Source organism: Alternaria incomplexa, assembly GCF_024043165.1.
Source record: "Alternaria incomplexa strain BMP 0042 chromosome Unknown scaffold_3, whole genome shotgun sequence".
Lineage (NCBI taxonomy): Eukaryota > Fungi > Ascomycota > Dothideomycetes > Pleosporales > Pleosporaceae > Alternaria > Alternaria incomplexa.
Genome location: NW_026249852.1, coordinates 241,998 through 268,267, shown reverse-complemented (window position 1 = coordinate 268,267; position 26,270 = coordinate 241,998). Strand labels below are relative to the sequence as shown.

The window sequence follows — 26,270 nt, the reverse complement described above, 5'->3', positions numbered from 1 at the left end:
AAGTAGGTACTCCGAGGGCTGCACCAAATGTGTAAGGCATGCAGTTCATGGCTTGTGCTGAGTGGGGAAGAGTCAAGTTGAATTCCGAAGCAGCTGGAAAGGGCAATGACGAACCTGATAGGGTCTCCGAGCTGATCGGTAGTGATATGACGAGTCTGCATATAAGAAGACATGTGGAACATCAATGGCAGAGTCATACTTGTCAACGAGAGCAGCCGCATACATTAAATCAACTGTCCCAGCCTCTCGATATCTCCAAGCACTATCAATACGACATCTACTTGTCACTGCTACCGAAGTACCACCACAATGTCTTCTCAATCCAACACCACCTCACCAAGCGATCTGCCACGCTATTCTACCACTGCACCACCGCCATACTCATCTTCCGATGCGAACTCTCTAGTCTCAACGAAATCAACGTCGAAAAGTATTCTGGCAAAGTTGCTGAACCGAAAGCGTATGTTCATACATCCGTTGATGAATTGGAACTCTAGCTAATACAGATAGCAGCTGCTGAAGCGACGTCGCAGTCGAGCAACGAAGCGCAAAAGAAAGTCGATGAGTGTGAGAATAGAGCTGCTGCGAGAGCGGCGTACTTCTCCGGGCTTTGAACGATTCACCGCCTTTAGAGGAGTAAGATTGCCGGATGTGGGTTTCGGAATGATGCGTGGAATAGTTCGCATGCTTAAATTCTGGGAATAATGTTGCTGGAAGAGCGGTTCGAGGCGTACATTGTGTCAGATTTCCATAATATATCGGGATTCGAGTATGAGGCGTTGGATGGTTTGTTTTAGTTGGCCGAGGCTTTGCAGTCCTGTTGACACAATTGATTACACTCAGAACAAGTCCTGGATTGGTCAGCAAATTCTTTCTGCATGTGACTGTTCAGCTTACCGCATTATTCCACGTTGCATTGTCTAGCCAGTTCAGAAAGTCGGAGGACTCTGTCGGTATAGGTTCCAGCCCCTCGGTCATGGGCATGTCGAAGAATCCCTGCCCCATCCCGGTCAGATTAGCTGCGGTATCGTCACCGGCATCTGGTGTGCCTTTGGTTGGAGGTTCGTAGTTGAGGACCTCATCTAGTACCATCGCGAGCATTTTGTTGAGCTCGTTGCAAAGCTTGAGATTGCCGTCGCCGGGAAGAACGCTCCATTCCAAACATGAAGTCAGCACGGAAAGGTTACGGATTATGTCGGCCCGGGAGACTGTGCTAGGTAGTGGTACGCCCTCAATCGTACATTTCCGCAGCTCTAGTGCCAATACACCAGCAGCTGGGGAACAGTAAAATAAAATGACGGTGGGGAAATGGCGACGAGTTTCGTATATCCGGTTTTGCGGCTTGGAAGCCACGAGTGAGGACACCAGTAGCTTCAGAGACACTTCCAACAATGCCGGCAGAGCTTGTTGCGTTATCCGATGAAGGAGGCGTTGTGTTTGGAAATGTACGTGAAGGTAATCCAGGTAGTAGGCGACCAGCCGCATGGCCAGACCAGGACCGCGGTCTACCCAAGCGGCTTCTTCGGTATATGTATCATAGCGAAGGTGAGTCGGTAACGAGTTCCACCATTCGGCACATTCGGCAGATATTGCTCTGCTCTTGTTAGCCGAAGGTTAAAAAGCGATGGGAAATCTAGACGTACTCGACATTCCGCACCACTTCACTATCCTTTTCGCCTGCAAGACTTTGCTCTAACAATCTCTCTTTAAACACAGCTAGTTGGCATCGCATCCTACCGAATGTAGTAGGGTACAGATGACCTTCGGTATTCCAACCGTCGCTGTCAAGCTTCGAGAGCTCAGCATTGAGTACTTCAGTATCGTCCGAGGCCATAGCGCGATCGCTAATGTCCAACAACATCTTGCGGTCACTGTATCTCCAGCCCATCATCGGAGGCCTTCCGTAGAACACCGCTAGTGTCTTGTCGCCGTAATATATCGCCGCGTAGAGTCGTCTCCTAAATTCGCGCATGAAGAATGGTTCTGCGTTGCTACCGTCTACGTTGCAAGCCTCGCAGTGGATTCCCGCAGCGTAGAGCGCGGATACACTGTCGCCCATGCGCCTCCAAGTAGCATGATCTGGAGAGTCAGCGATCGTAATTTAGTCTTCTGGATGTAGGGGTGACGTACGGTTGTCCCCGTAGAAGCTACTGACTACCATTAGGTTGATGTAAACGAGACATACCATGACTGCTTCCATCAAAACGTGTACGGTAAGTCTGCGTAGGAATGATACGTACGCTCATTGACAGCGCCATGTGTTTGGCAGATGTTGATACACGTATTGGTTGCATGCATTATGTCCTCGATGAACTCCTCTCTATTCATCTGCTTGCCATCTTCTAATGTGAAGAGGGGGTCGTTAGGCGATGTGAACTGGGCACTAGAGCCGGCAATAGCCATGATCAAGCCCAAAATCTCCCATCTCAGATTTTTGCCTGTGAAGAGAGTGTGGAACTCTGACGGACGCATATCTGAAGGTATTTTCATTGGGCGAGCAGAATTCCTTGTCATCTCGGCGTAGAGCAGGTGTGTGTGATTACCAGCAGCTTGAAGTTGTTCTAAGTCTATGCGCAGTTGTGGCAACGCGGAAAGAACTAGGGGACCAGGGAGGGCTGGATCTAGAATTTCGATGTACTAAGTCAGTTTATGTGTCATACGCAGTTTGTATCTGAGAGATTTTACCCTTGTGCGATTCGAAATACATATGAAGAGACCTTTCATAGAAGGAAAATGGCTGAAGTGTAGAGACTATCGTATCTCCTAGAGAGAACTGGCAATGGCGGTGTGCCATGCCTCTATTTGACACGAAAGGGGCTGTGCTCGGGCTTTCGGATGGCTGTTCATGTACTGTGTCTGGTAAGGGCTGCTCTTCGGTGAAGACAGCGGCATAACTAGTAGAACCCAAGAAGAAGTTCCGGGATGGGTCGGGTCCGCTTTGTGTTGTTCTAGTAGCAGACTCTGGAGGAGTAGGCCATGGCCCAATTCCCGCATCATTCCTCAAAGTTGGTGGACTTAGGGTCAACGGCGTCAACCTTCCCTGACTGGATGACGGATTTGTAGCCTGCGCATCCAACCGGCGACGACGCGGCTCTGGTTTCTTGCGAGGAGTGCCAGCAGGCTTCGTCATTGGGTTAGGATGGTAAAAGCACTGTTCTGTCATCCCACGAGTCTGGCACTTTGAGCATGTGGGCGTGGCATGATCGCACTTGATTTTCGATATGCGACATGGTTCGCACGACCTGCACGTCACGATTAGCCACCCGTGGGTGTCTGACTGTCGAATTCACAAACCTGGGCTTCCCGTTCCTTCGCAGCATACTAGATGATTCTCCGAATAGTGTAAGATTAGTGCGAAAGAACTGTTCCGCACCTAAACTTACGTATCTCCTACATAGAGAAGCAGAACCTCGTCGGAGTAATTCTTCGATGTTCCGGCGAAACGGCCCCGCAGCTCGCTAATCCCAAGTAGGTCTAGATCACATCGCTTCACGCCCCATAGTCTCTCCCGCCATTGGATGAGGTTGCTGATAAGCGGGAGCCTACTGGTGATGTACATGATCCTTACTGAAAACAGCTAATGACACGGAATATTCGGAGTGAAAGAATGTCACCAGCCACCCAAATTGCAGAACGCTCACCTGGGCAGTCATCAGGTGCATTCATTAGAATCCGCTCTGGAGGTGTTCGCTGATTTCTGCGTGAACAGGCTGATTGAGTACAGGTAAAGATTGAGCGATGAGCGACACTGGATTACTCGTATCGGATATGTGAAGGACTGCTGACACGCAGTGCGGAGTTCTCGACGCCGATGATCTAGCGCGAACTTCGGACATCGATTCCGTCGAAGGCTCCACGTCAGAAGTTGTATCTGACATTCTGTGGCAAGTATTTTCCGAGCAAATAAACGCCATTCGCTATGTATGCTGGTTCTCTGTGTTAAATTTAAAAAGAGCGCCCCAGGCGCCAACGCTGAACAACGCTAGAGTAAACTTGCTACCAATCCACAAGCGTGTACATCTTCGTATGTTTGGGTATAATGCATAGCCATAATCACTGCCACCATCTTGCCTCTCAGCTCGCTACACGTAGTTGAGAAGGGACCATAATCGCCACCATCAATGTCCCTTTCTGAGGCTCCTAAGACTACTCCTGGGCAATCTCTTGGGATCTTCCCCTTCGACTATGACCTTCGTAGTGACGCGTATATTCTGCTCCTCTTCGCTCTCGCCGAGATTGCTCATTGGGTACAGCTCGTCCTGACTCCCTGTTCTTACATCATCTTCCTCGCCATGAGTGCTCAGTTTGCTACCCTTTGTCACACGACTAGCGTTCCCTAAAGAACGGCCCTTGGATCCCGGGGTAGCAATGCCAAAGTGGTATCCCTCAGTGGAACTCTGCTCTTTTCTCGATATCCTTGCGCGGTAGAAGCCGTACATTCCAGGCATATTGGCGGTGATGATCGCTACCGCGAATTCGATAGACGTGACGATCGTGACGGAGCCGAAGATGTACGACACATCTTTCGTGTTTGCGAGTTGCCACAGGACGATGAAGCGAAGAAGCGAAATCATAATCGTGCAGCCTCCAAGGGTAAAGACGCACATCAGACCGATTCGGCGGCGGACCGTAGTTTGTACGTTCCACAGAGGGTAGATCGGGAGGAGGTAAATCACTACGTCCATGAAGACGTTCTGCATAGTGTCAGTGGAGAGTAGTCTGACAGGTGACGAGCGACTTACAGCAACGGAGGGCAAGTAGTATGATAGACCAGAGGAAATGCAGACAGCGTTCGGATAAAGTTCTGGGGTGAAAAAGGCTTGGATGGGGATACATTGCAGGCCGTAGAAAATCCATGTGCCGCCCGTCTGCAAGCCGACCAGGATCATAGTGGTTATTACCGCGATCCTAAAACCTGGTGTGACCTCGAGTGTGCGGCGATAGAAGAAGAGGAACGACATCTTTATGAAGAACTGTAGAAGCAGATAGTAGAACTCTTCTGCGAAGAGATACTGCCTTATGTGTTAATATGTATGACCAAGCGAACGAAAGCGCGCATTGCACGTAAGACTGCCATAACGTACAGTGCTGATTTTCTTGAGGTTTTCAGGCTTAACACGAGGGTCGGTAACGTGCCTAGAAAAACAGTTGGAAAACTTCTCTCCAGAAAGTGTCAAACTTACAGCCCACCGCCTAAGATGGTCCACATCCAAGCGATATACTGCTGCCCGATGAACAAAATCTGTCTCTGGGTTAGTCACAGCACGGCTCAGAAACAGGGTAGGTTTAACACTCACAGTTCCAACCAGCATGAACCAGTCGTCTGTACCAAAAGGCTTTCGTATAAAAGCTCGAGTGTAAAGCCGGATAGCAGATGATATTAAGCCCATTATGAAGAATGGAACTGTGGTGATCCAAACAATGGGCTGAATATTATCGTACACCACCAAATTTACATTATCTCCGGCTCTTCGGACAAAATCCATAGTGGGCAGTGAACAGTACGTGAAAACTCCAAACGGTATGCACTTCTTCTCAACAAATACCAAAAGATCGCGAGTGCTTCGTCCGGCCGCAATAAGTCGAAGTGCTGCGAGTGAGTAAAGAGTAACCCCTTACAAAACGGGGAAAGGTATGTGTCGCTATACGCGACGCAGGAACCATTTGATTTTTGCAGCATGTGCCCAATGAAACGGTGCGTGAGTCGGCATGAAGAAGCGCTCCCGATCCTTGTCATGAAGTCGGCCCTATGTCGTTGAAGTTCGCGACTCGTTACTAGGACGAGTATCGGGTGTGGGTTGCCAACGGTCCAAACATGCGGTAGCGACATTCGGCCCTGATGAGGAGACCCTTTTGGGCACGAACGTGCGGCGTGACGCAGAGTGATAAGCGGTGGCATTACCACGGTGTTCTTCCAGACTGATGTTATCTCCCTATCGCGACTTACGTTATAGGCAGTCCGCGAGCTACCCTTAGGCTTAACTGGAATGCCTTGTTGTGTCCTGATCAACTAGAAGTAGACTTACTTTATACTTGTCTCCTTATGTATGCGCAAATGGTATGTGGGTATTGGAACGCGAACACTTCGGAAGTATTGTGCATTGCCCTAGTCAGAATCTGGGGTTGGACTCCACGGAAGTCTGCATGAGGTGAGATACATATGCTTTCATTCAAGCTCGCGCCGCGCCGTTGCCGCTTGCCGCGCCTAGATTCCGCACGCACTCACCATGCTTCCTGCGAGACATTAGACTGTCCTGGAGATACCGTACAGGAGTGAGTCAGGAACGGCGCTTTATCGGATGTAGGACTGCAGGTTTTCCGACCGAAGTAACGCCTCACAGACAGTTCATGATTGGCGCACTGGTTAAAATGAACCTTGCCATCTCCACAGTGCAGGGTGCGCAACGTCGGGGCTCTGATATGATCAGCTGCTGAAATTCTCCGTCCTCAATGGTCGTGGTTTTAAGCGAAATCCTTCTGTCTCTTATTCATTGCATTTTTCTGGAGCTTCTCGGCCTCAACCACGTTTTACCCCAGCAAGCAGCATGTCCGCGAAAGAGCTTAGGATCCGCCCAGCAGGTTGGGAGAGCGCTCCTGCAGAGGAGGACTTCGCTCTCTCCGATATGGACCACACCATGCCGAAGATCTATGTGCAGATAGTGGAGGTGTTCCAGCTCGCGCCACATGTTGAAAAGGCCAAGGTCGTGGATAGTATGGCCAAGGGTCTCGAATTCACATTGAGCCAGTTCCCAATTCTCGCCGGCGGCTTGAAGATGGACGCGGACAATGGACGGCTGTGGGTGACGAAGAGAAAGGACAGCGAAGTCAGTCTGTTTGTGCAGGACCTGGAGGAAACGTTTCCTTCGTTTGAAGAGCTGGATAGGACCGATTTCCCGGCCGCGACGTTCAAAGGACACAGGTTGTTGCCCAAGGCGGTGACAGAGAAACAACTGTTCTCGCCGCTTGGGGACAACCAGGAAGACGATCTCCTCATTTCTACGTTTCAGATAAATTTCATCAAAGGCGGTCTCGTCCTCGGTGTTGCTATCCATCACAACTGTTCCGACGGCCCGGGATGCGACGGCTTCCTTACCACTTGGGCGCAGAACTCTGCAGCGGTGGCCAATGGAACTTCTTTCCAGGTAGTCCCCAAGGAAACTATGGACCGATCGCGTCTCAGTGCAAAGAAGCCAGATGCTGCGCGGTGGAAGGAGCTTGACCACAAGTTCCCCGTACTTAAGGATGGCGGGGGTCCGCCTCCTCCACCGCCAGCCGACTTCAAGATGCCCGAGTTGGCTATTCGAATGTGGCATTTTCCTAAGAGTAAGACGGAGGAACTCAAGTCTCGAGCCATGACAAAGACAGGAGACAGTTGGATCTCGACTTACGATGCAATCATGTCCATCCTCTGGAAGAGTATCACACGGTCCAAGCTTGAGCTTCTCCACCCTGATCTTGGCAAGGAGGTCATCCTAGTTCATGCACTCAATACACGAAAGGTGTTGGACCCGCCTCTGCCGGAAACGATGATGGGCAATGCGGTTGCGCTTCCTCGCACCGAGCCGATCAAGATATCTGAACTTCTTGCTGAAGACAACCTTCCCAGCATTGCGCAAAGAGTGCGGAACTCGATCAAGACAATCACTCCGCAATACGTCGCTGAGCTTCCCGAGTGGATCGCGGGGCTCAACGATAGGCGGTGGATCAACATCAACATGAGTTCCTTCCTAGGCATGGACCTGGCAGGTACGAGTTGGCAAGGCATGAATGTGTACCAGAAACATGATTTTGGTTTCGGTGTCGCGAGAGCCATTCGCTTTCCCGATCCTCAATTCGAAGGCTATGTTTTCGTGTACCCGAGCAGGGCCGGTGTCAAGGCGAATGCTGTTGACGAGGGTATCGAGGTATGCGTGTGTTTGGAAAGAGGATGCCACGATCGGTTGATGAAGGATGAGGAGTTGCTGCGATATGCACAGCCTCGTGGCAACTAGGTGAGACATGGCCCGGCCTGTGCTATATGTCATGACTTTCCACAAGATTAGAGTGTGCTTGAACATTTGCACGTTGTCGCGAAAATTCATACCCAGTGTCTCTCCTGCTTACCAATTGCCCTGTTACCCAGCAGCATACTCCCATGACGTCACACAATACAATGTGGTAGCACCGTCGACCGAGGGTTTCCTGGGTTGAGCGCTTTTCAAGCGCCTTGTCGATTGTCTCGAACAGAATAAGTGAAGCAGCAGCCACCCGGCAAGTGGCGCCGGTTGCACACCGCGGTCGCTCGAACTCACTGTGGGATCCGAGCAAGGTGCACAACTAGTCGGAAGGTCAGATTGAACGTAACGACCATAAGAATCAAACTGCGCCACAGTAGGCGCGGTGGTACTGTCTCGTGGCCAAACCCGGCTGTACGAAAATCGTGCTACTCACAGTGCTGCGCCCTAAGCTGGAGTGGGCATAGTGTCTGCCCAGGTCGATTGGAGGCAGGACACGATGGCGCCTGCCAGGTCTACGAGCGCGCGCAAAGCAGCAAGCCTGAACGATGATCAAAGACGTTCTTCGTGCCAGCTCTTGCTTCACACTGCTGCCACCCCTCCGTCTTTCACATAGCGCACTTCTGCCAGAGACGCAAGCCAACGACGTCGAGCGACACATGACGCGCGACAGCCGCCACATGATCCGGCTTACCTTACCGTCCGCCAGTGTGCGCTGGCATTCGACAAGCCCTCTTACACAGAACGCTCACATCCCATGGATGCGCGCAACCGGGTGGAAACAACGGTATGACCTATTGCCGGACGGAAACGATTGGGTTGCGCGCCCGCACATATGTCACTGCCCGCAGCATGAGCTGGCAGCTCGTCTACCGGTCAACATCGCAGAGCCGCACTAGATCGTAATTTGCAGTTGCTCAACCAGCCGTCCCCTTCAGTGTGACCTTCATTCGTCCCCCCCAAGGCTGCATTTGATGAGGTATGGCTTAGCGAACAAGGCGCAGGCTGTGCATTGCATAAGTCATGCCTGAGGCACACCGAGGCGGCTGGGGACGACTCCATGTGTTTCAGGACATGGCTCCCGCGACGAGCAAAAATCGCGACCAAAACGTGCAAAATGGGAAGCGACCAGCCACTTTGACGACAGAATCTCGACCTCAAACCATCGGTGATTTGCAGCGCAGCGCGAAGGCAGCGCGAATGTTGGTTGTGGTTTGGTGCGATCTAAAAGCTGTGCGGATGCATGCAGCTAAGCCAATAGCTTGCATTTGCCGGTTGTCCTTCACCGGTCCTCGCGGGGCAGCGTAAGATGGGCGGGAATGCCACCAGACTAATCGCCATCTGAACTTCTGACAATCAGCCGCTCTGAGACAGATTCTTCTTGCGCGTCCTCCTCGAGTAGTGTTGGACGTCCCCCATTCTGGTCAGACCCTTCGCGCGTGCGGTTCCCTGTTGCGCATCGCTGTTCTGCGCGGGTACGAGCCGTTGTCTTCCCGTCTTCACCATCTCCAGTCCGTGGCTCGAGCGCTGGGTCATCATCCCACAACAGGATTCTCATAGCCGTCTGATGCGCAAGGTCTAGGAAGACCCTAACTTCTGTCTGGCCCCGGCCGCCACTTGCGCATCATGTCGACATACTCACAGCACTACCAGACCTACCAGGACCAGCCGCTTTTCATCGATCCGCATGCATTTGTCTATGGTCAATATGACAGCCGGCGGTCGAAAACACCAACAGATTCCCTGATCAACCATACTGGACTCTCGCCTGGCCCGCTTGCGACCCCACCGCCTGTGAGCCGCGGTCTGCCGCAACAACCGGAACTGCCCCAAGACCAGCCACCCGAGTATATGCAATGGGAGATTGACAGCTCTTCGACCTCTCCCACGTCTGTAAGGACACCAGAAGGCTCATCATTTGAGGGAGACATGATCGATTACACGCCTAACTACCACCATAACGGCAATACCATGTCATCCCACGGCTCACACCACTCCATACCCGGGGTGGATTCTGGCATGTTGTTCAGCGATCAAGGTTTGTCATCTTGACATAGCTCAGCCATATCCGCTGACACCCGCATAGCAGTCCAGGCGGCGTTTAACGCTACAATGGCTGAGACGCAGCGGTATCAACAGCAGTATACTATGCAGACCCAACCATCACACCACGTAGCACCGGCACATCCTCAAACCAACATGTACAATCAGAACTATACTACCCAGCCACCTCGCCATGACCCTTGGAATGGACAAGCACCTTCGCGGTCCTCGATGGTCCCTCGATCCGGCCATGTCGTTTTCGACCCTGCGAGCGATCCTATCAATTACTCGGACTATCTGGTGGATGTGGACTCGTGGGCAGCGCAATATACAGACCCTTCCTCCCTGATCTCACCTAGCGAACCCACGACATCATTCCAAGGTGAACTATACTTCACCCAAGGCCAAAATCTTCCTCGTCGCCCGTTCGACCATGTGCCAAGAACACAACTTCCGACTCATCAGTCCATAGAAATGCAGTTCACGCGCGCATCACCACCACCCGATCAGCAAAACTTTGTCAACTACAACGTATCATCTAGTCTCTTCACGGATACTTACATCACCAGCAACCAATTTCCCGCCCCACCATCGACGGCCTCATCGACGGGCTACCACCCAAGGTCTCCGTATCAGCCAGAAGTTAGCCCTTCCGCACCCAGTCCGGGGAGCTCTGATGGCGTATACTCATCTTATCAACATTCAGACTCTGAGATGATCTTCGACCAGTATCAGACACAGCAATACACCCATCTGCAACAACTGCCGCAGCTACAGCAACCACACCAACCTTCTATCAAGATGGACTATTCCACAGTCAGCGCTGTACCCGAACTGAGTTTCGATGCATCTCCTGAGCCAGAGTCATCGCAGAGTGCAGCACAGAAAGCACTGGCAGCAAAGTCTGGTGGCAGAGCGTTGGGCACTCATCTCGAGCCGACTGTTGCCAAAGCAGCGCATGATATGCGTAAGATTGTGGCATGCTGGCATTGTGTTTTGCAGAGGGACAAGTGTGGGCCGGGTGATATCTGCGAGCGTTGCTTCAAGCGATCTCAGCGACCGAATGCTGATTGCGGCCTTGGATGTAATCGGCTGAAGCTCATCGATTTGTCGCCATACTTCCTTCCTTCTCTGGTTACGCAAATGCATGAGGACGCAAACCTCACGCATTTCGTGACTCAGTACATCCAACAATGGGGAAGTGTCGAATTAACCGTCATGATGACATGCGGCCAAGACAATATGCCTCGGATGCCAGTGAAGGTGTACGAGTTCATCCCCCGTGGCGACGCGTTGCTAGTGCAAATCCAGTACAAGACGGATCCTGTCACACACACAAGAGTCGCTATCCAGAAGCAAAGCCCAGCACTAGGCATGGTGCACATCAACCACAACGAAGAGAAGAAGTACGACAGGTATATCACCGAGATTGTCGACCATCACCTCGACGCCTTTGGCGAGCTTTGCTGGATGGAAGATGACAATGACTTCCAACAGAAGCTCTTCAAGCTGATGACGCGCGTGAAGCCAAAGTCGGACGACGAGGCAAAGCTACTCCGTGAAATCTTCCGCCTTATCGTGGTCACGTTCATCATGTCACACACACTCACCATCGCCGAGGAAACGAAAGCCGCAACACTGTCACGCATGCACTCGTACAGCGGTCACAACTCTTACGTCGAGAACTACACATCGCCGCGCATGACCAACCGACAGCTCAAATACTTCTTCTCTCGTCTGCAACGCTCAATTCAGACTACTGTTCTGAACAAGCTTCAGCAAATCTTCAAATCTTCCAAGGGCTGCGATAAGTGGCTTGCCGCTTTTGTCGCGGTGCTAGGTATGTGCATGGCGCTTGAAGACCAGCAAAAGACCATTCACCTAGTCATGTCTACCAAGGCTACTACAGAGCGCTTAGACCTGAGAGACGCGCAGAGCCAGGCGGATATCGCGTGTCGTGAGATTGATCAGCGGATGCACTTCGTGCAGCAGATATTCCGATGGAAGTACAACCGCAAGCATAACCCAATGCGCGACGCAGATCACGACTGGGAAAAGGAGGTGGGCTTCGGAGATGCGAGCAGTGTCAACTTCGTGAGACAAGTTGCGCAGTTGGTCAAGGAGAACAGTAAGTCGATACCATCACATTACTTGGATGTTGCGAGAGAGGTCTTGCTAATGACAACCCAGTTGATTTCCTGCAACAACGGCAGCAGGTCAGCATCTCAGCCGACAACCAGACGAAATATACGTCACGTCTTGTGGGACAGTTCTTGCTTTCCTTCTGGCTTCCTAGCGTGTAGAGCGCTTTGGCTGATCAAAGCTTGAAACACCATCACAAGTCCGCCACCGAGCAACGCCCTCGTCTGCAGCATTCGCATGAGCGTGTCGCTCCGACGCTCTATTCACGACATAATGTATAACGATCGTTTCCCTCATTCTCTATTCCAGCGTTAGAGTCTTTGCATTTAGGCCACGCTGACCAGCTATTTCACGCAACAAAAAATACGTTGAAGGGTCAGTTGTTCAGTAACAATCTCGATCTACGACTTCATGATCTTCATTCACATTCTTGGCTTTGCGAAACATTAGCCACTTATTTTTATACCCTTTGGTTTCGTCACGGATGTCTTATTCCATTCTTGTTTGGAGATGCGATGGCTTCATCCCTCTAAAGTAGAACGATGCGTTATTTAGTCTAATGGGATTCCTCACTTGTATCAATCTTGTTGACGATCAGCGTGCATGATGTGAGGGGCATGGATGTGAGTTTTCCGTAAGCACCACACGGCAAGGCGAGGCAAGGCGAGGCAAAGTCTAGGATGAACACCCTCGTTGAGCATACCCCATTCCGTGATCACGGACGAGGTTAACCCATATGTCCCTGTGCCGACTCCCGACCGGGTGAGAGTCAATTAAGGTTTGCGCATCATCCGCAGCTGATTTCCCCACTAAGCATCTTAGTACTTTGGACGACGACCCGCGACGGATGTGGCGCAAATGCGATCGCCGATTGAGTTCTGCCTACGTTTCTAGGCCTATACTAAGATAACGCATTCTGGTACTTGTGTGTAGTCACGAGCTCAAAAGATTTTAGTCTATCAAGCCTCAACTCCCGCGTTTGGGACTAATGATAAGGTTTCGTGTGTACCGAGGGCCTGGAATGTGGGTCCAGAGATGAGGGTGTGAGCAAGGCGAGTGTGGCGGACTAAAGGATTTTGTTCAATGCAGGGCAATAAGTTCAGACTAGGGCTGCCTGAGTGAGGAGGTATTCGGACCGAAGCGTGATTTTGATTATGATATGGTGTGTAGAAGAGGGGTATTGAGTGGGTGAACGCAATAGTTGGAAAGGTCGATGTGAGTATCAAGAAGGAAAAATGATCATGTGGATGTAAAGTATGTATAAATGTATTGAGACGAATGATACACAAAAGCGCAGCTCCAGTAAACAAGAAGATTACTACCGATTGAGTAGTCAAGTGCGCTCCGTGTCGTGTAAAACCAAAGAAAAGGATGCTAAATGACAGGTGGTATACCGAGAACGCCAATGCAACCATGCCCAAGCCTCCCAACCAGCATTACTTCCATGACGAGAAAGAAAAGGCAAGTGGTAATACGAACCCTTCCGTTATGCATGTAACAGCTCACTAGAAGCTTGACTGCAATCGTCCGGAACGTCGTCGTCGTCATCACTACTCTTCAGATCTCCTTTCTCAAGCTCGATGCTCATCCAGCGCCAGTCAGAGATTGAGAAACTCTTCTTGTTACTATTGCGGCTAGTCAGCTCTCTTCCTGCCGCAAAGTAACAAGAGGGAGAAAGCAGTGGTGGATTACCTACTACCTGGCCTTTGAGACGTTGGCCTTCGGACTGCTGGACGCATTCGGGAAGAGGAGCGCAAGGCCCTCTTCCCAGCCCCTCTCAGTGACAATGTCGATAACGGCGCGGCCGGATTCGTCCAGTAGTTGAAGGTCGACGGTGCCACCCATGTCGATCAGAAGCTTGAGGATCTCAGCATCGCCGTTCTCGACGGCTTGCAGAATAGCATTCCAGCCGCGGTGCATCTTGTTGATGTCCGCGCCGCGTGTGAGCAACATCTGGATGATCTCTGTGTCGCCTGAGTAGCGGCGGAGGGCTTTGACAATGGGCAAGTGCTCGCCAGGGGCGTTGGGGTCGGCATTCGCGACGTCGAGAAGGTAGCGAACAATGACCTTGCGTTCTTCGCGAATGGCCGTTGTGAGTGGAGAGAAGACACCGCAGTTCTTGTCTTCGACGCTGACGCCTGCTGCGAGGAGAAGCTTGATGCTTTCGAGTTGATTGGCTACAACAGCCATCTCGACGACACCACGGAAGGCACGTGGATTGGGGGTTGCGGCAAGGAGTTTCTTGAGAATGGTGGGGCGCTTGACAGCCATGCATAGAGGCCAATCCTTGCCACGGATGGCTGGGTCTGCGCCGCGAGAGAGAAGGATATCGACAAGCTCGCCGTGATCGTCGTTGATGGCGGTGGTAAGCGGTGTGCAGCCATCTGGTGTGCGGTCGTTGGGGTTGACACCTTGATCGAGCAGGTAAATCATCGCGTCCTTGTCGTTAAACTTGACAGCCGTTTCGATAATACCCTTGGGCTTGTTGAGGTCTGCGCCAGCGGCAACCAGCTGCGGGAGGAAATGCGTGCGCTTGTGTGTGATACACTTGAAGGCCGGGTACTCCGCAGCGTTGAAGTTGGGGTCTGCGCCATGCTCTAGCAGATAAGTGACGATCTCCGGGCTGTTGTCACGAATAGCTGAGCAGAGTGGTGTGTAGACTCCGTCTTTCCGCAGGTTGGGTGATACACCAGCTTCCATGAGGATCTTGATGGAATCCAGCTTCTTAAGACTAGAAGCCAATTCCATGACACCTGGTGTCTTTTTGGTGTCAGCACCGCGAGAAAGCAGCAGCTGAAGAGCTTTTGGCTTGTAGGTGGATGGCCAGAGCGGGTGCTTAGGGCCCGGAAGGTTGGGATTCGCTCCGTGGTCGAGCAACACAGTCATGAGATCTACACGGTTCGCCTGAATAGCCTGGAAGAGGGCCGTTGTACCTTCTCCATTCTTTGCGTTGGCATCGCCATCCGCGCTCAGGAGCATTTCAACACACTTGGGCGAAGTGGTCTTGTTCATGGCTGATACGAGTGCCGTAGAACCATTTTCCATAATGAAGCCAGCATCGCCGCCATTGGCGAGGTACAATTGAACGAGATCAATAGAGTTCTGAGACGCAGCCAGCGCTAGAGGTGATTCGGAATCGGGGCCGGCGGACAGGTTAGGATCAGCGCCATGCTTTAGTAGTGTCTTCGCGCATTCGAGACATTGGGCACGAGTGGCGGCGAACAAGGGTGTGACACCTTCGCGGTCGAAACCGTTCGCATCCGCACCATATCGTAGAAGCAGCGTGATACTCTCTACGTCTTGATTTTGGGCAGCGACGCGAAGCATTGCTGACTCCATGTGAGGTTCTGCTTTAGCACCGCCGTCGAGGAGCTGCTCGAGCATCCGGTGCCTCCTCTGTTCGACAGCGTTGAAGAGTGCTGCCTTGCCACCAACATTCTTGGAGCCTCCACTTTGGCGTGGCGCCCAGTGCGGCGATGTGATGGCAGAATCCACCTTGGATGAAGAGTGATGATCGTCCATGTAGCGCTCGCTGACATTGAGACTGTGCAATTTCTCCTCCATGGTGGGCGACCGGGTAGAGGAGTGAGATGCGACATCCTCGTACACCGGATCCTCGTGATACCGAACATTCTGATGGTACATTGTGTCCCTAGTTGATTCACTGGAACGAGCGCTGGCTGGTGCGCGCCAGTTCTTGTGAAGATCAACGATTCCTGGCGAGAGGCCAGTGTCCTCGTGCCTGAAATTTGAACTGTGACTGTCATACGAGTGTCCTTCCTCATGGCGAAGTTCGTTCAGTGACGGTCTGTCCATACGGTGTGAAGGATGTGAAGGTGGTAAGAGGGGGTGGTCTCCATGATTGCTCGGAGCTTTTGTAGGTGGTGTCGGTGGAAGATCGGATGTCGGCGCTGGGTGTAGAGGTGGAAGGCTGGAAGCTTTGCTTGGGTTCAGTCGCTCCAACGCGGCAATCAGTCCGGCATATCCAATGCCCATGGAAGCATCGGCTCGCGCGTCGCCTAGTGTCCACCTGAACATAGCAGAGCTGACTTTGAGGGAGTCACGACTTCGTGACAGTGTGTGGCGCATTTTCTCGACATCTGTGTCGGCGAACATCATTCGGAACTTCATGCCAAAGCCGCCTTTGTGGTTCTCCTTGTCGACAACTGTAGCAAGTAATGCTGTCAGCAACAGTCCGCAACAACCATGCAAGCGAGGGTAATAGAAGCAGACAATCCAAGATTTGGGGAAACGTACACTTGTTGACCATTTGGGCCAAAACAGAGAACTCTTCGTTGACTTGGCGGACCCTTCTGTCAAGTTCTTGAGATACCTCGACGGGAAATCCACTTCGTGTTTTCGAAGCTTCCGTGACACCGGCCTCAATGGACCATAACACCTGACAAAGTTCGATGAACTCTCTGGCAAGTGGCTCAAAGCCATGAATAGGTGTCTTTGCTGTGCTCAGGTATTCGAGCATGCGGATTGCGATGGTGTTTCCCTGTGCGTTGACCCGCTTGCACAGATCAACCGATGTCTCTTTTGCTGGAGCCATGACAAAGATGGTAAAAATGAACGAATGCTGGGGGAATCAAAAAGACCAACGAGCGGGTCAACGAGGCTTCTTTACAGTGCACTCGAGAGCCCTGACTAGAGACTATCTGTGGCCCGCTCCAAATACCGTGGTAAGCCAGGCCGTCCGTCTGCTCTAGCCCGCATGAGCATCGAGTCAAGGAGGCGCGACCAGGCGAATCGCGTCGCGTCATAGCTCTAAGGTTGTAATGGGCGCTCGAAAGGCCCGGAATAAGGTTTAGGTTCTCGCCTTCGCCGGGCTTAGTGCCAAGAGCTGTATGGCAGCGCCCCAGGTTGTTCTAGGGATATCCTAGATGACACCTGCCATTCCACGTGAAAGTGTGCGTGCATAGGGGGAAAACATACGGTCGGTGCTGTGGGCCGAAACCTATCTCCGGGAAACTGTTGTACGCTACACAGTTTAGCAAGACATAGCACCGATGAATATCATTTTGATTGCCGGCAGCTTCCTTTTAGCTGATCATTGTGACTGCAGCGTGCAGATTGTGCCTGCTGGCACAGCTGCATGCCACACTACTGCTAGCCGAGCATCGTGCGGGTTGATCTTTCTCGGGTATCTAGTCCATACTCGGATAGCTGCCTCGTGCTGCTTGCATGCATGTATGATCTAAGCGTTGGCTATGCGAGGAGCGGTATCCTCCCAACTGACTCCAAGATTGGTATGCGCGTGAACGTCTCGACAGCCCAGATCGTGCACGACACGGAATCTGCCCAAACCACGCGGATGCTAGATGCAAAGTCATCTCGTATCAGCCGCCAGTGTTCAGCCCAAAGAACGAGCCGTGCATGGGTACGTTCGGCGTTGCATGAACAAGGCGCCGAACGTAACGGGAAAAGCAAAAGAGCATTCGCCTACCAGCCACATATTCGTAATTGCCATCTGGGGTCCATCGGTCATGTCTTTCCGGGCTACACAGCTCCACCTGCGATAACCCTGCGCGCAGTGTACGTACGCAGACTACCTTTAGGCCGCACGGCCCGAGACACAACATTTGAGTGGATGGTACGCCGTTCCGCTAGAGGTGAAGTTTGGGGCATCCAAAGCTCGTTGCCCCATGAAGAGAGGCGTCTCGCTGCGCCAGGGATTGCCAGAAGGGTCGCCGAAGCTTCGTTGAAACCTCGTCTACCCCTGGCTTCGGAATCGTATTGCTAGCTGTGCCGCACAAGATCGATCTAAGGCTGGTGCCACCAACAGCCGCAGCGAGACCTGATCTCTTCGGACATGCCTCCGCCATCCTCGAAAATTCCGTCTGGACAAATGACAAGTGACAAAATTGAATAATACAGGAGTGGGGCCAACTCCCTCCATCCACAAGGGTAGCGGAAAGTCTAGCCAACTATTGAGCGCGTGGGAGCCGTAAAGATGTCTTTCGTGGACGTCCGCTATGATTGGTCCCCAACTAAGTTTCGCAATGATGCAAGATACAAAAGGGCAAAGACTGGCTCACTAGTACCAGATTTTCAGCCAAGCACGTTGCGAGCTCTTGCCGAGGATGATGACTTCCGGCAGCTTGCTGATCAAGAGGCTCCTAGCGAGCCGCGTCTGTACCCAGTCCAAGGTCTCTCGACGTTTCAGGCCGTTTTGAAATGAGGCGTTGACAGTGGCTCGGAATATGAGCGTTGCGATGATCTTCATGGAATTGCAAACCTTGGGCGTCTGCAGTCATGCAAATCCTCCGCAATTACTCATCTGCATCTCAGGCTCAGATCCTAGGTACGCCTAACACGACGCTAGCACGTGCCGCGACCGCGCTATTGGTAGAACGCCCAGTACCTGCGAGGGGAGGATTCTGGGCCGTTCTTGCGCACTTCGCCGTTTTTGCTAGTGACCTTGGACTTTGTCGGGTGTACAATGTTCTCGCCGATGTGCGGACTAGTAATCTTTTTCATGAGACGCCAACTTGGGCGGAATGCATTCGCGAAGGATTTTGTCTCTGTCAGAACACGTTCTTTTGTAGAAGGACAAGCGTAGCATGGGGCGGCACGGCTATGCAAGATCGGAGATGAAGTTCTGAGGAAGGGTTGAGCATGACGACTTGAAGTGAGTCAGTTGGCATCGGAAGCACGGAGTCCTCCCACTTGGCGAGTATGTCGTAAGGTAGCGACCGCGTCGGCACCACAAACAGAATGGCTAAGGCTTGTCTGCGTGCAATCGGTTCCTGGTAGTCGGGTGTAGCTCTTGCAGCATCCTCGTGATAGTCCACAACTTCCACACGTATTCCTTCAGCCCGCAGGAGGAAGCAAAAGAGTACTCCTTTGACTCAAAACGCGGTCCGGGCTGGTGCTTGAGCTTGTATTCTGGTATACGGCATGATTGCGATAGCTTTGATGTAGCCCGCGAGAGAAGATTGTGCATTGCAAAACCCAATACCAGATTCCTTGAGCTGACGAAGGGTGGGCCTAAGTCCGCTCAATCAGGGTATGCATGTTTGGATTCCTGGAACTGCTCGATGCTAGTACTTGGATTGAACGGCTGACCAGTGCGCTGAGTACGATCGATCTGATGCGCGATGTGCTCAATGTGAACATCCCTTCACGATGCGTCAGGATGATAGGCGAGGATATATGTGGCGCCCTGTGGGATCGAATGAGCCAGGATCTGGTACGCAACTCATCTCTCCACACTGCGCACTGCTTACCGAGATCGATCAGACGTGGCGTATTCGATATCTCAGACAATGCATTGGGGACCTAGTGTATTTTCCGAGAGTTCAGCCTAATTGTGGCGTCGTTGGTAGAAACAGGCGTGGCTCAGGTGGTAGGAGCTGCACCCAGGTTCAGCGAGATCACGTGATACTGGAGCCCGAGCCGAATGCCAAGCAGGCGCGCCTTTCTTCGAGCGCGCAAACACCCGCGACCACACCCTGCAAAGGCTTCCAATATGAGCGGACATCAGCTTCCAGTCGCGCCGGCTAGTGACGCGATGCCTACGGATCTCTCCACCTTCAATATCGTCGATCTCATCAAGACGCCGCATAACGCGCGTTTGTACAACGAAGTGCAAAACCTCAAGAAGCTCATCAATGAGCTTGTAGACTACCAGCTCGCCCACCCAAAGAATACGAAGCCAGGTTCGCGCGAAGATCTTGACAAGGAGAAGAAAGCCACACAAGACATAGAGAAGCGGGAGAAGTACATCCGCGCGCAACTGTCGATTGTCAAGACCTTGTACCGGCAGAGCGTGCTGAAAGTGCGCGAGGAAAAGTCGAAGACCTCCGATGACAGGGCGGTGAACGATGCGCTCATTCTGGGTCTCCACAACCTCAAGTATGAGGAGCAGTCGCTACGATCCGAGATCTCTGCTGCTGAAAACTACGAGTGCGTATTCGCGTGGAAAACTGCGTCCATCGCTAACTATTGTATAGCCACAAATACATGAAGCTACCACTCATCCCCCGCGAGCAGTTCCTCGAGCATTTCCCCGAGCACCAAGATTCGAATGAACACGACCTTATGACGGCGCGCATCGAGCACGAACACCAAGTCCGTCTCAAGCTCGAGGAAGCGCGGCAGGAGAAGCTGAAGCAGAAGCAAAAACTCATTGCGGAGGTCAAGAAGGGCAAGGACGATCTCACCAAGCTGGACACCATGGTCGAGAAGTTCATCGAGGCTGCAGAACCGATCAAGAAAGTGCTGGCTACGGAGTAAATACTTGTTACTGGATTTTCTTCTTGGACTTGATGCGATGCGGCACTGGAACTATGCTTATACTTGCACTTAGGGATGTCAACATCGTTGAGAAGGACGGGTTTGAAGCAAAGGCTCAAACATGGCAGCCTGCACCCATCCAGACTGGACTTGCAATGCCGTCTACGAGCGGAAATGCGGCGCCAAAGACTGCTCCCTTGTAGTCTACTACCACGCAAGCTCGCAAAGACGGACATGGCAGACCGAGATACACTACATGGTTAGTTTGCTAAGGGTGCGCTCAGTTCGACTTGAGGGTCATGCACGTCCTGTCCTGAGGAAGCAACGCAGTCGCTGCAACATCGCAGCTACAGTAGCGTGTGTTGGGAAAGGTCAGGGGAGCCAAAGTAGTTGATGCAGGAACAATGGGAGCTCGTAATAGTTTGACTAGTAACAGACACGGTACCATTAGCCGGTGCTGATTAGGTGGTTAATTTTGGCGCAAAGCCGAGCCTCTACATTCTCTCCTCGCAACTTGTCATATGTGTGCGCGAAGCAGACTCGTGTCTGGGGTAGGATTGAATGGTGGGACTGATGCCTGGTTGCGGGGACCCTGGTCTCCACCTGTCTTGGCGCGTCGGCGATTACGGATATCCGCCCACGCCCGTCTTCGCCCTGTCCCTCATTACACCACAACTTGTTCCCCGCACACGCGCCCACTCTGCCGCCATGGTTGTTGCTCTAGAGGGCAGTGCTGAGCTCCTCTGCGCATATCCGGTGCCTGCGAGCGGCCTCTCGAGATGCCGTGGGCCGCCATCACTGCCGGCGCAAGATGCCTCGGACTGCATACGTACTATGCAAGACTGGTTCAAAGCGCCTGCGCATACGGAGCAAGAGCCGTCGCCCAAGCGACGTAAAACTGGTGATGGCAGGGCTATCTCCGTGCCTTGGCGGGCGGACGCAGACGCAAAAGATAGTATCGTCTTGGCCAGAGTATCTATTGACTTGGTTAGTGGGCTGGCCAACATCTGTGATGCTGGACTGACCCGTATGCAGAACACGCCCATTCCTTCGCCAGACTTCATGGACACGACGGACGCCTCAGCCACACCGGAAGATTCCATACCTCTAGAACTCGAATCGTGCCACAGGGATCGGGCAAAAGAGACCCTGCAAATTAGACTCCGAAACGTGGTCGATAGAACGGGACTTGACCTGGCCGCCACAACCTCTTCCGCCTTCGCAGACTCGATCCTGCCCCACCTTCGGACCGTCACTACATTTGCTACTACGCGTCGAGGCAAGAACACCAAACCCGCGTCTCGAGCAGCTTTCTGTCGCTGTCAGCTGTACGCGCCCGGTGAGGGACGCAGTATACACAAATTGGTTGTCGAGATACGGTGGACCTTGGGTATGTCAGTGGTTGAGGACTCAGCCGTCACACGCCATTATATGGCCGCAGATCTGAGTCTTCTCCGCGTCTACATGACTGACGAGGTTACAAGAGGCGACAAGAAATGGACTTTGTCTGATTTCTACACTTCAGTTTATGTGCCAGCAGCAGACATGGATGTCTCCCCACGCATCAAACAGAGTTTGCTCGAGACCAAGCTTCTGCCTTTCCAAGAGAGGACCGTTGATTGGCTCTTGCGTCGAGAAGGCGTTGCGTTCTCATCCTCTGGGCTGCTCGAGCCATTCGTCAACAGTTCGCCACCAGCATCGTTCAGACAGACTCAAGACGCCCTGGGAACACCGTGCTATGTCAGCTATCTCCGAGGCTCTATTGTTACAAATATAGATGCAGCCAAGGACGACGCTCTGCGGTCACTGCGCGGCGGCATACTCGCTGAAGAGATGGGCTTAGGTAAAACAGTCGAGCTAATCGCACTCATATCCCATCACAAGCGAGACATCCCCAAAGGAAACGTCTACGACGTATACACTGAAGCTGAAGTTAAGCCCTCAGGTGCTACGTTGATCATCACTCCACCTTCGATCCTAGAACAGTGGATGAGCGAATTGCGCACTCACGCCCCTGATCTCAAAGTTTGCCATTACAGGGGTCTCCCACCTCCGACTGCACCAAAGAGTGTCCATGCACCATCTACCATTGAGCATCTCCTGCAATATGACGTAGTGCTAACGACGTATCATGTGCTCTCGAAAGAGATCCATCACGCTGTACCTCCCCCGGAGCGCAGCTCTCGACGCCCCAAACGCCACGAGCGTCGCACCAGCCCTCTCGTCGGCATCTCCTGGTGGAGAGTCTGCTTAGACGAAGCGCAAATGGTGGAGCGTGGGGTCAGTCAGGCCGCCCAAGTAGCGCGGATCATTCCGCGGTGTAACGCCTGGGCAGTTTCCGGCACTCCTCTTCGCAAGGACGTCCAGGATCTACGTGGTCTTTTGATCTTCCTCAGATGTGACACATTTGTAAACCACGAGGCAATCTGGAATCGCCTCGACAAAGCGTCGTTCAAGAGCATTTTCAGCGAGATTGCCCTACGGCATACCAAGGACAGAGTTCGCGATGACCTTCAGATACCGCCTCAGAAACGCGTTGTCATTACAGTTCCTTTCACAACTATCGAGGAACAGAACTACAGCGAAATGATGCGTCAAATGTGTGATGCATGTTGGCTCACACCTGAAGGGCAGCCCTTGGAAGAAGGTCGCGACGAGACCCATCCCCAGGTTGTCGAGCGCATGCGGGAATGGCTGGTCAGGCTGCGCCAGACGTGTCTCCATGCGAACGTGGGTCGAAAGAATCAAAGAGCCTTGGGTGGAAAGAAGGCGGCTTTGCGCACCGTACACGAAGTTCTGGAGGTTATGATTGAGCAGAACGACACCAAGTGGAAGTCAGAGGCTCGCGAAATGATTCTATGTCTGATCAAGATGGGTCACATTCATGCTTATTCCGAAGATCCAGTACACGCACTTGAGTACTACTACAAAGCCCGAGAAGAAGCAGAGACATATATCAAGATATGCAGAGGCGAGCTACGCGCGGAGCAGCAGAAGCTGGGCCGCGCATCTACAGCTGACCTTCGTGAGGCTGATGAAGAGCAAGATGTAGCTGCAGATAAGATGGGCCGTATCCCGATTCTGCGTAAATCGCTACGGTCATTTCTGGAGCTTCAGCATGCCGCTCAGTTCTTCAGCGCCACTTCGTTCCATCAGAGAAAAGAATTGCGAATGTACAACACGGACTCAGGATCGGATAGGTGGCGCGAGTGGGACGAGTCTGAGACATCTTACTACGAGGCGGCCAGGGCCATCCGCCATGAGCTGCTGGAGGGATCGAAGAGTAAAGCGCAGCAGCAAATGGCCAAAGTCAATACCAAAACGCCTCTCCAATTGCCTACGATCGCTGACCTCCCAGGTCTTGGGGGTATTGAAGCGCGAAAGATTCTCGACACGATGGACAACATCAGTGATTATTTGAATGAGCAAGCTCAGCAGATACACGCTTGGCGCACAAGAGTTATTGACATTCTTCTTACGCGCTTGGTTGATGACGAAGACGACAAAGAGTTGACAGGAGAAGAATACGATGACTCGCTCAAGGCTCAGGATGAGCTATACGTTTACATCATGGCTCTTCGAACACTTGTCGCAGACCGCAACGCTGCTGTAAACGGTCTACAGGACACTCTTGTCGAACACGAGCTTAGGGCTGCCGAAAAGCAAGCCCTGAGGAAAGACAACGACGAAGGCGATCGCGGTCACGCACCTCAACTTGTGCTTGAAGTTGTCAGGAGACGACGCGAACTGCAAGCGAAACTCCGGGCTGGATCTTTGAGGGGCGTTATCTCTAGTATTCGCTCCTTGATGACCACTCTGCAATGGAAAGTGAACAGTGGTGATGTCCGCGCTTCTTCCGAGCTCGAAATCCTTCAGACGCACATCACTAAGGTTCAGGCTATAGTCACAGAACAGGCAAAGGTTATCACTGAACTTGAGAAAGAGCAGGAACTGTATCGAGGCACCATGAACCAACGTCTAGAGTATTATCGGCAGTTTCAACATATCTCCGATACCGTCGCAAAGTACAAGGAGACGCTAGACAGCAGATTCGACCAGCGTGAGTTCGACAGAACCGACGACTTGCGAGAGAAACGCGAGAACAACGCCAATGGCTTCAAAACAAAGTGCACATATCTGAAGCATCTCCGGAGTGAAAATCTGAAGGAGACGACAGCCGAATGTATCATTTGTAGGGAAGACATTGAGATCGGAGTCTTGACGGCTTGCGGTCACAAGTACTGCAAAGAGTGCATCAATCAATGGTGGCAGGCACATCGGACCTGCCCAACTTGTAAGCAGAAGTTGGGCTCGTCCGACTTCAAGGATATTGTCTTCAAACCGACCGAAATCAGAGCGAAAGAAGAGATGGACGCAGCTGCCAGTCGGACGCATGCTTCTACGCCAGGCTCTTCGTCCACCACGTCCATCTACTCTGACCTGTCTGACTCAACGATGAAAGAGATCAAGATGATCGACTTGGAAGGCTCATACGGCACAAAGGTAGATATGATCGCGCGTCATTTGATCTGGATCCGCAACAACGACCCTGGTGCGAAGTCCATCATCTTCTCCCAGTTTGGCGACTTCCTCGAAGTGCTCTACGAAGCGCTGAAAAAGTGGAAGATTGGTGCCAGCAGTATCACTGACAAGAACGGCATCCGGGAGTTCAAGCTAGATCCCAGTGTCGAGTGTTTGCTCCTGGATGCAAAAACCGATTCTTCAGGCCTAAGTCTTGTAAACGCTACCTACGTCTTCCTCTGCGAACCGCTCATCAATCCCGCAATCGAGCTCCAAGCCATCAACCGCGTCCACCGAATCGGGCAAGAACGACCCACGACGGTTTTTATGTACCTTATCAGCAACACAGTCGAAGAAGCCATCTACGATATCTCTGTTGCCCGCCGCCTCGAGCATATCAGCAACAACACATTGTCGAAAACACCGATACAGTCTAATCCCACGACTCCCGCTATCAAAGAACAGACGCTGGACGCTGCGAACTCGGCCGAACTCCAAGCTGCGCCCGTCAAACAGCTCCTGCGCAAGAAGGGCGAAGGAGAGATTGTCAAGGAAGACGACTTGTGGCACTGTCTTTTTGGCAAGCAGCGGAAAGCGGCGAAACCTATAGTGGAGAGGGAGGTTGGCCGTGAACTAAGGGCGCAGGCAGCGGAGGCGAGGATCATGGGATCGCCAGATGCAGGTCCCCGTGGCGCGTCGTCGACTGCGCATTCGGGCACGTTGGAACAGGGTGCGGTTCAAACTTTACCAATCCTTGTAAACAATACGCCAACTTTTGATCTTCCCGCAGCTGCCCGATCGAGGCAAGAACGTTTGGCGCCATTTGCCCCCGATTATGTAGCACATCCCTTGAGGTAATCATGTCAGTGTTGCGATAGCGTGGTACTGGGTAGCTGTATCCATATACTCGAGGCGTACTTGATGAGATCTACACGAATGAATTACAAAGATGTATATATATTGAAAGGATGACAAAATGCACCTAGGCGTGCATGGGTCTTATACTCGCCGAATGATATGATTAGAACACAGCTCGTACATGTGTTGACACGAGTTACATCATAACGTTTGACAGTGATGGACGAACATTGGACTAGACATTCCACATCGAAGCATGGCTGAAGATTGCAATGGTGGTTTTCATATTTGATCAGTAAGAGGAATAGCTCGTAGAGAGCGACTAAAGGCCTGCCTATGTGGTATCATGCTAGAAAGAGACACAAACGCCGGAACCAAATGCAAACGCAGATGCAGTGAGGATGCCAGCCCAGGGTAAAGAAGGTCCGAAACGCCAGCGCTAACAAGAAAAGGGGAGTGACAGCAAAGAGG

General features: G+C 52.2%; 7 protein-coding genes across 7 annotated transcripts; 4 read left to right on the top strand and 3 right to left on the bottom strand.

Annotated features, from left to right (window-relative positions):
• Nucleotides 1-839: 839 nt before the first annotated feature.
• Nucleotides 840-2,472, bottom strand: J4E90_002450 (uncharacterized protein; the record flags this gene model as incomplete). Its single annotated transcript, XM_051432030.1, has 5 exons — nt 840-851; nt 898-1,594; nt 1,644-2,079; nt 2,131-2,190; nt 2,241-2,472. 5 exons carry the CDS (start codon nt 2,470-2,472, stop codon nt 840-842), a joined length of 1,437 nt encoding a protein of 478 aa, XP_051293452.1.
• A 1,646-nt stretch (nt 2,473-4,118) lies between these two features.
• J4E90_002449 (uncharacterized protein) lies at nt 4,119-5,390 on the bottom strand (the record flags this gene model as incomplete). The annotated part of the gene is made up of 5 exons (XM_051432029.1): nt 4,119-4,694; nt 4,743-5,012; nt 5,085-5,136; nt 5,184-5,242; nt 5,298-5,390. The coding sequence occupies 5 exons, from the start codon at nt 5,388-5,390 to the stop codon at nt 4,119-4,121; spliced, it is 1,050 nt and encodes a 349-aa protein (XP_051293451.1).
• Nucleotides 5,391-6,545: 1,155 nt separating this feature from the next.
• Nucleotides 6,546-7,991, top strand: J4E90_002448 (uncharacterized protein; the record flags this gene model as incomplete). Its single annotated transcript, XM_051432028.1, has 1 exon — nt 6,546-7,991. One exon carries the CDS (start codon nt 6,546-6,548, stop codon nt 7,989-7,991), a length of 1,446 nt encoding a protein of 481 aa, XP_051293450.1.
• Nucleotides 7,992-9,620: 1,629 nt separating this feature from the next.
• J4E90_002447 (uncharacterized protein) lies at nt 9,621-12,340 on the top strand (the record flags this gene model as incomplete). Its single annotated transcript, XM_051432027.1, has 3 exons — nt 9,621-10,032; nt 10,081-12,165; nt 12,228-12,340. 3 exons carry the CDS (start codon nt 9,621-9,623, stop codon nt 12,338-12,340), a joined length of 2,610 nt encoding a protein of 869 aa, XP_051293449.1.
• A 1,534-nt stretch (nt 12,341-13,874) lies between these two features.
• Nucleotides 13,875-16,734, bottom strand: J4E90_002446 (uncharacterized protein; the record flags this gene model as incomplete). The annotated part of the gene is made up of 2 exons (XM_051432026.1): nt 13,875-16,345; nt 16,437-16,734. The coding sequence occupies 2 exons, from the start codon at nt 16,732-16,734 to the stop codon at nt 13,875-13,877; spliced, it is 2,769 nt and encodes a 922-aa protein (XP_051293448.1).
• Nucleotides 16,735-19,653: 2,919 nt separating this feature from the next.
• J4E90_002445 (uncharacterized protein) lies at nt 19,654-20,420 on the top strand (the record flags this gene model as incomplete). The annotated part of the gene is made up of 2 exons (XM_051432025.1): nt 19,654-20,090; nt 20,138-20,420. 2 exons carry the CDS (start codon nt 19,654-19,656, stop codon nt 20,418-20,420), a joined length of 720 nt encoding a protein of 239 aa, XP_051293447.1.
• A 708-nt stretch (nt 20,421-21,128) lies between these two features.
• On the top strand, nt 21,129-25,782 carry J4E90_002444 (uncharacterized protein; the record flags this gene model as incomplete). The annotated part of the gene is made up of 3 exons (XM_051432024.1): nt 21,129-21,407; nt 21,456-25,676; nt 25,732-25,782. The coding sequence occupies 3 exons, from the start codon at nt 21,129-21,131 to the stop codon at nt 25,780-25,782; spliced, it is 4,551 nt and encodes a 1,516-aa protein (XP_051293446.1).
• Nucleotides 25,783-26,270: the final 488 nt, after the last annotated feature.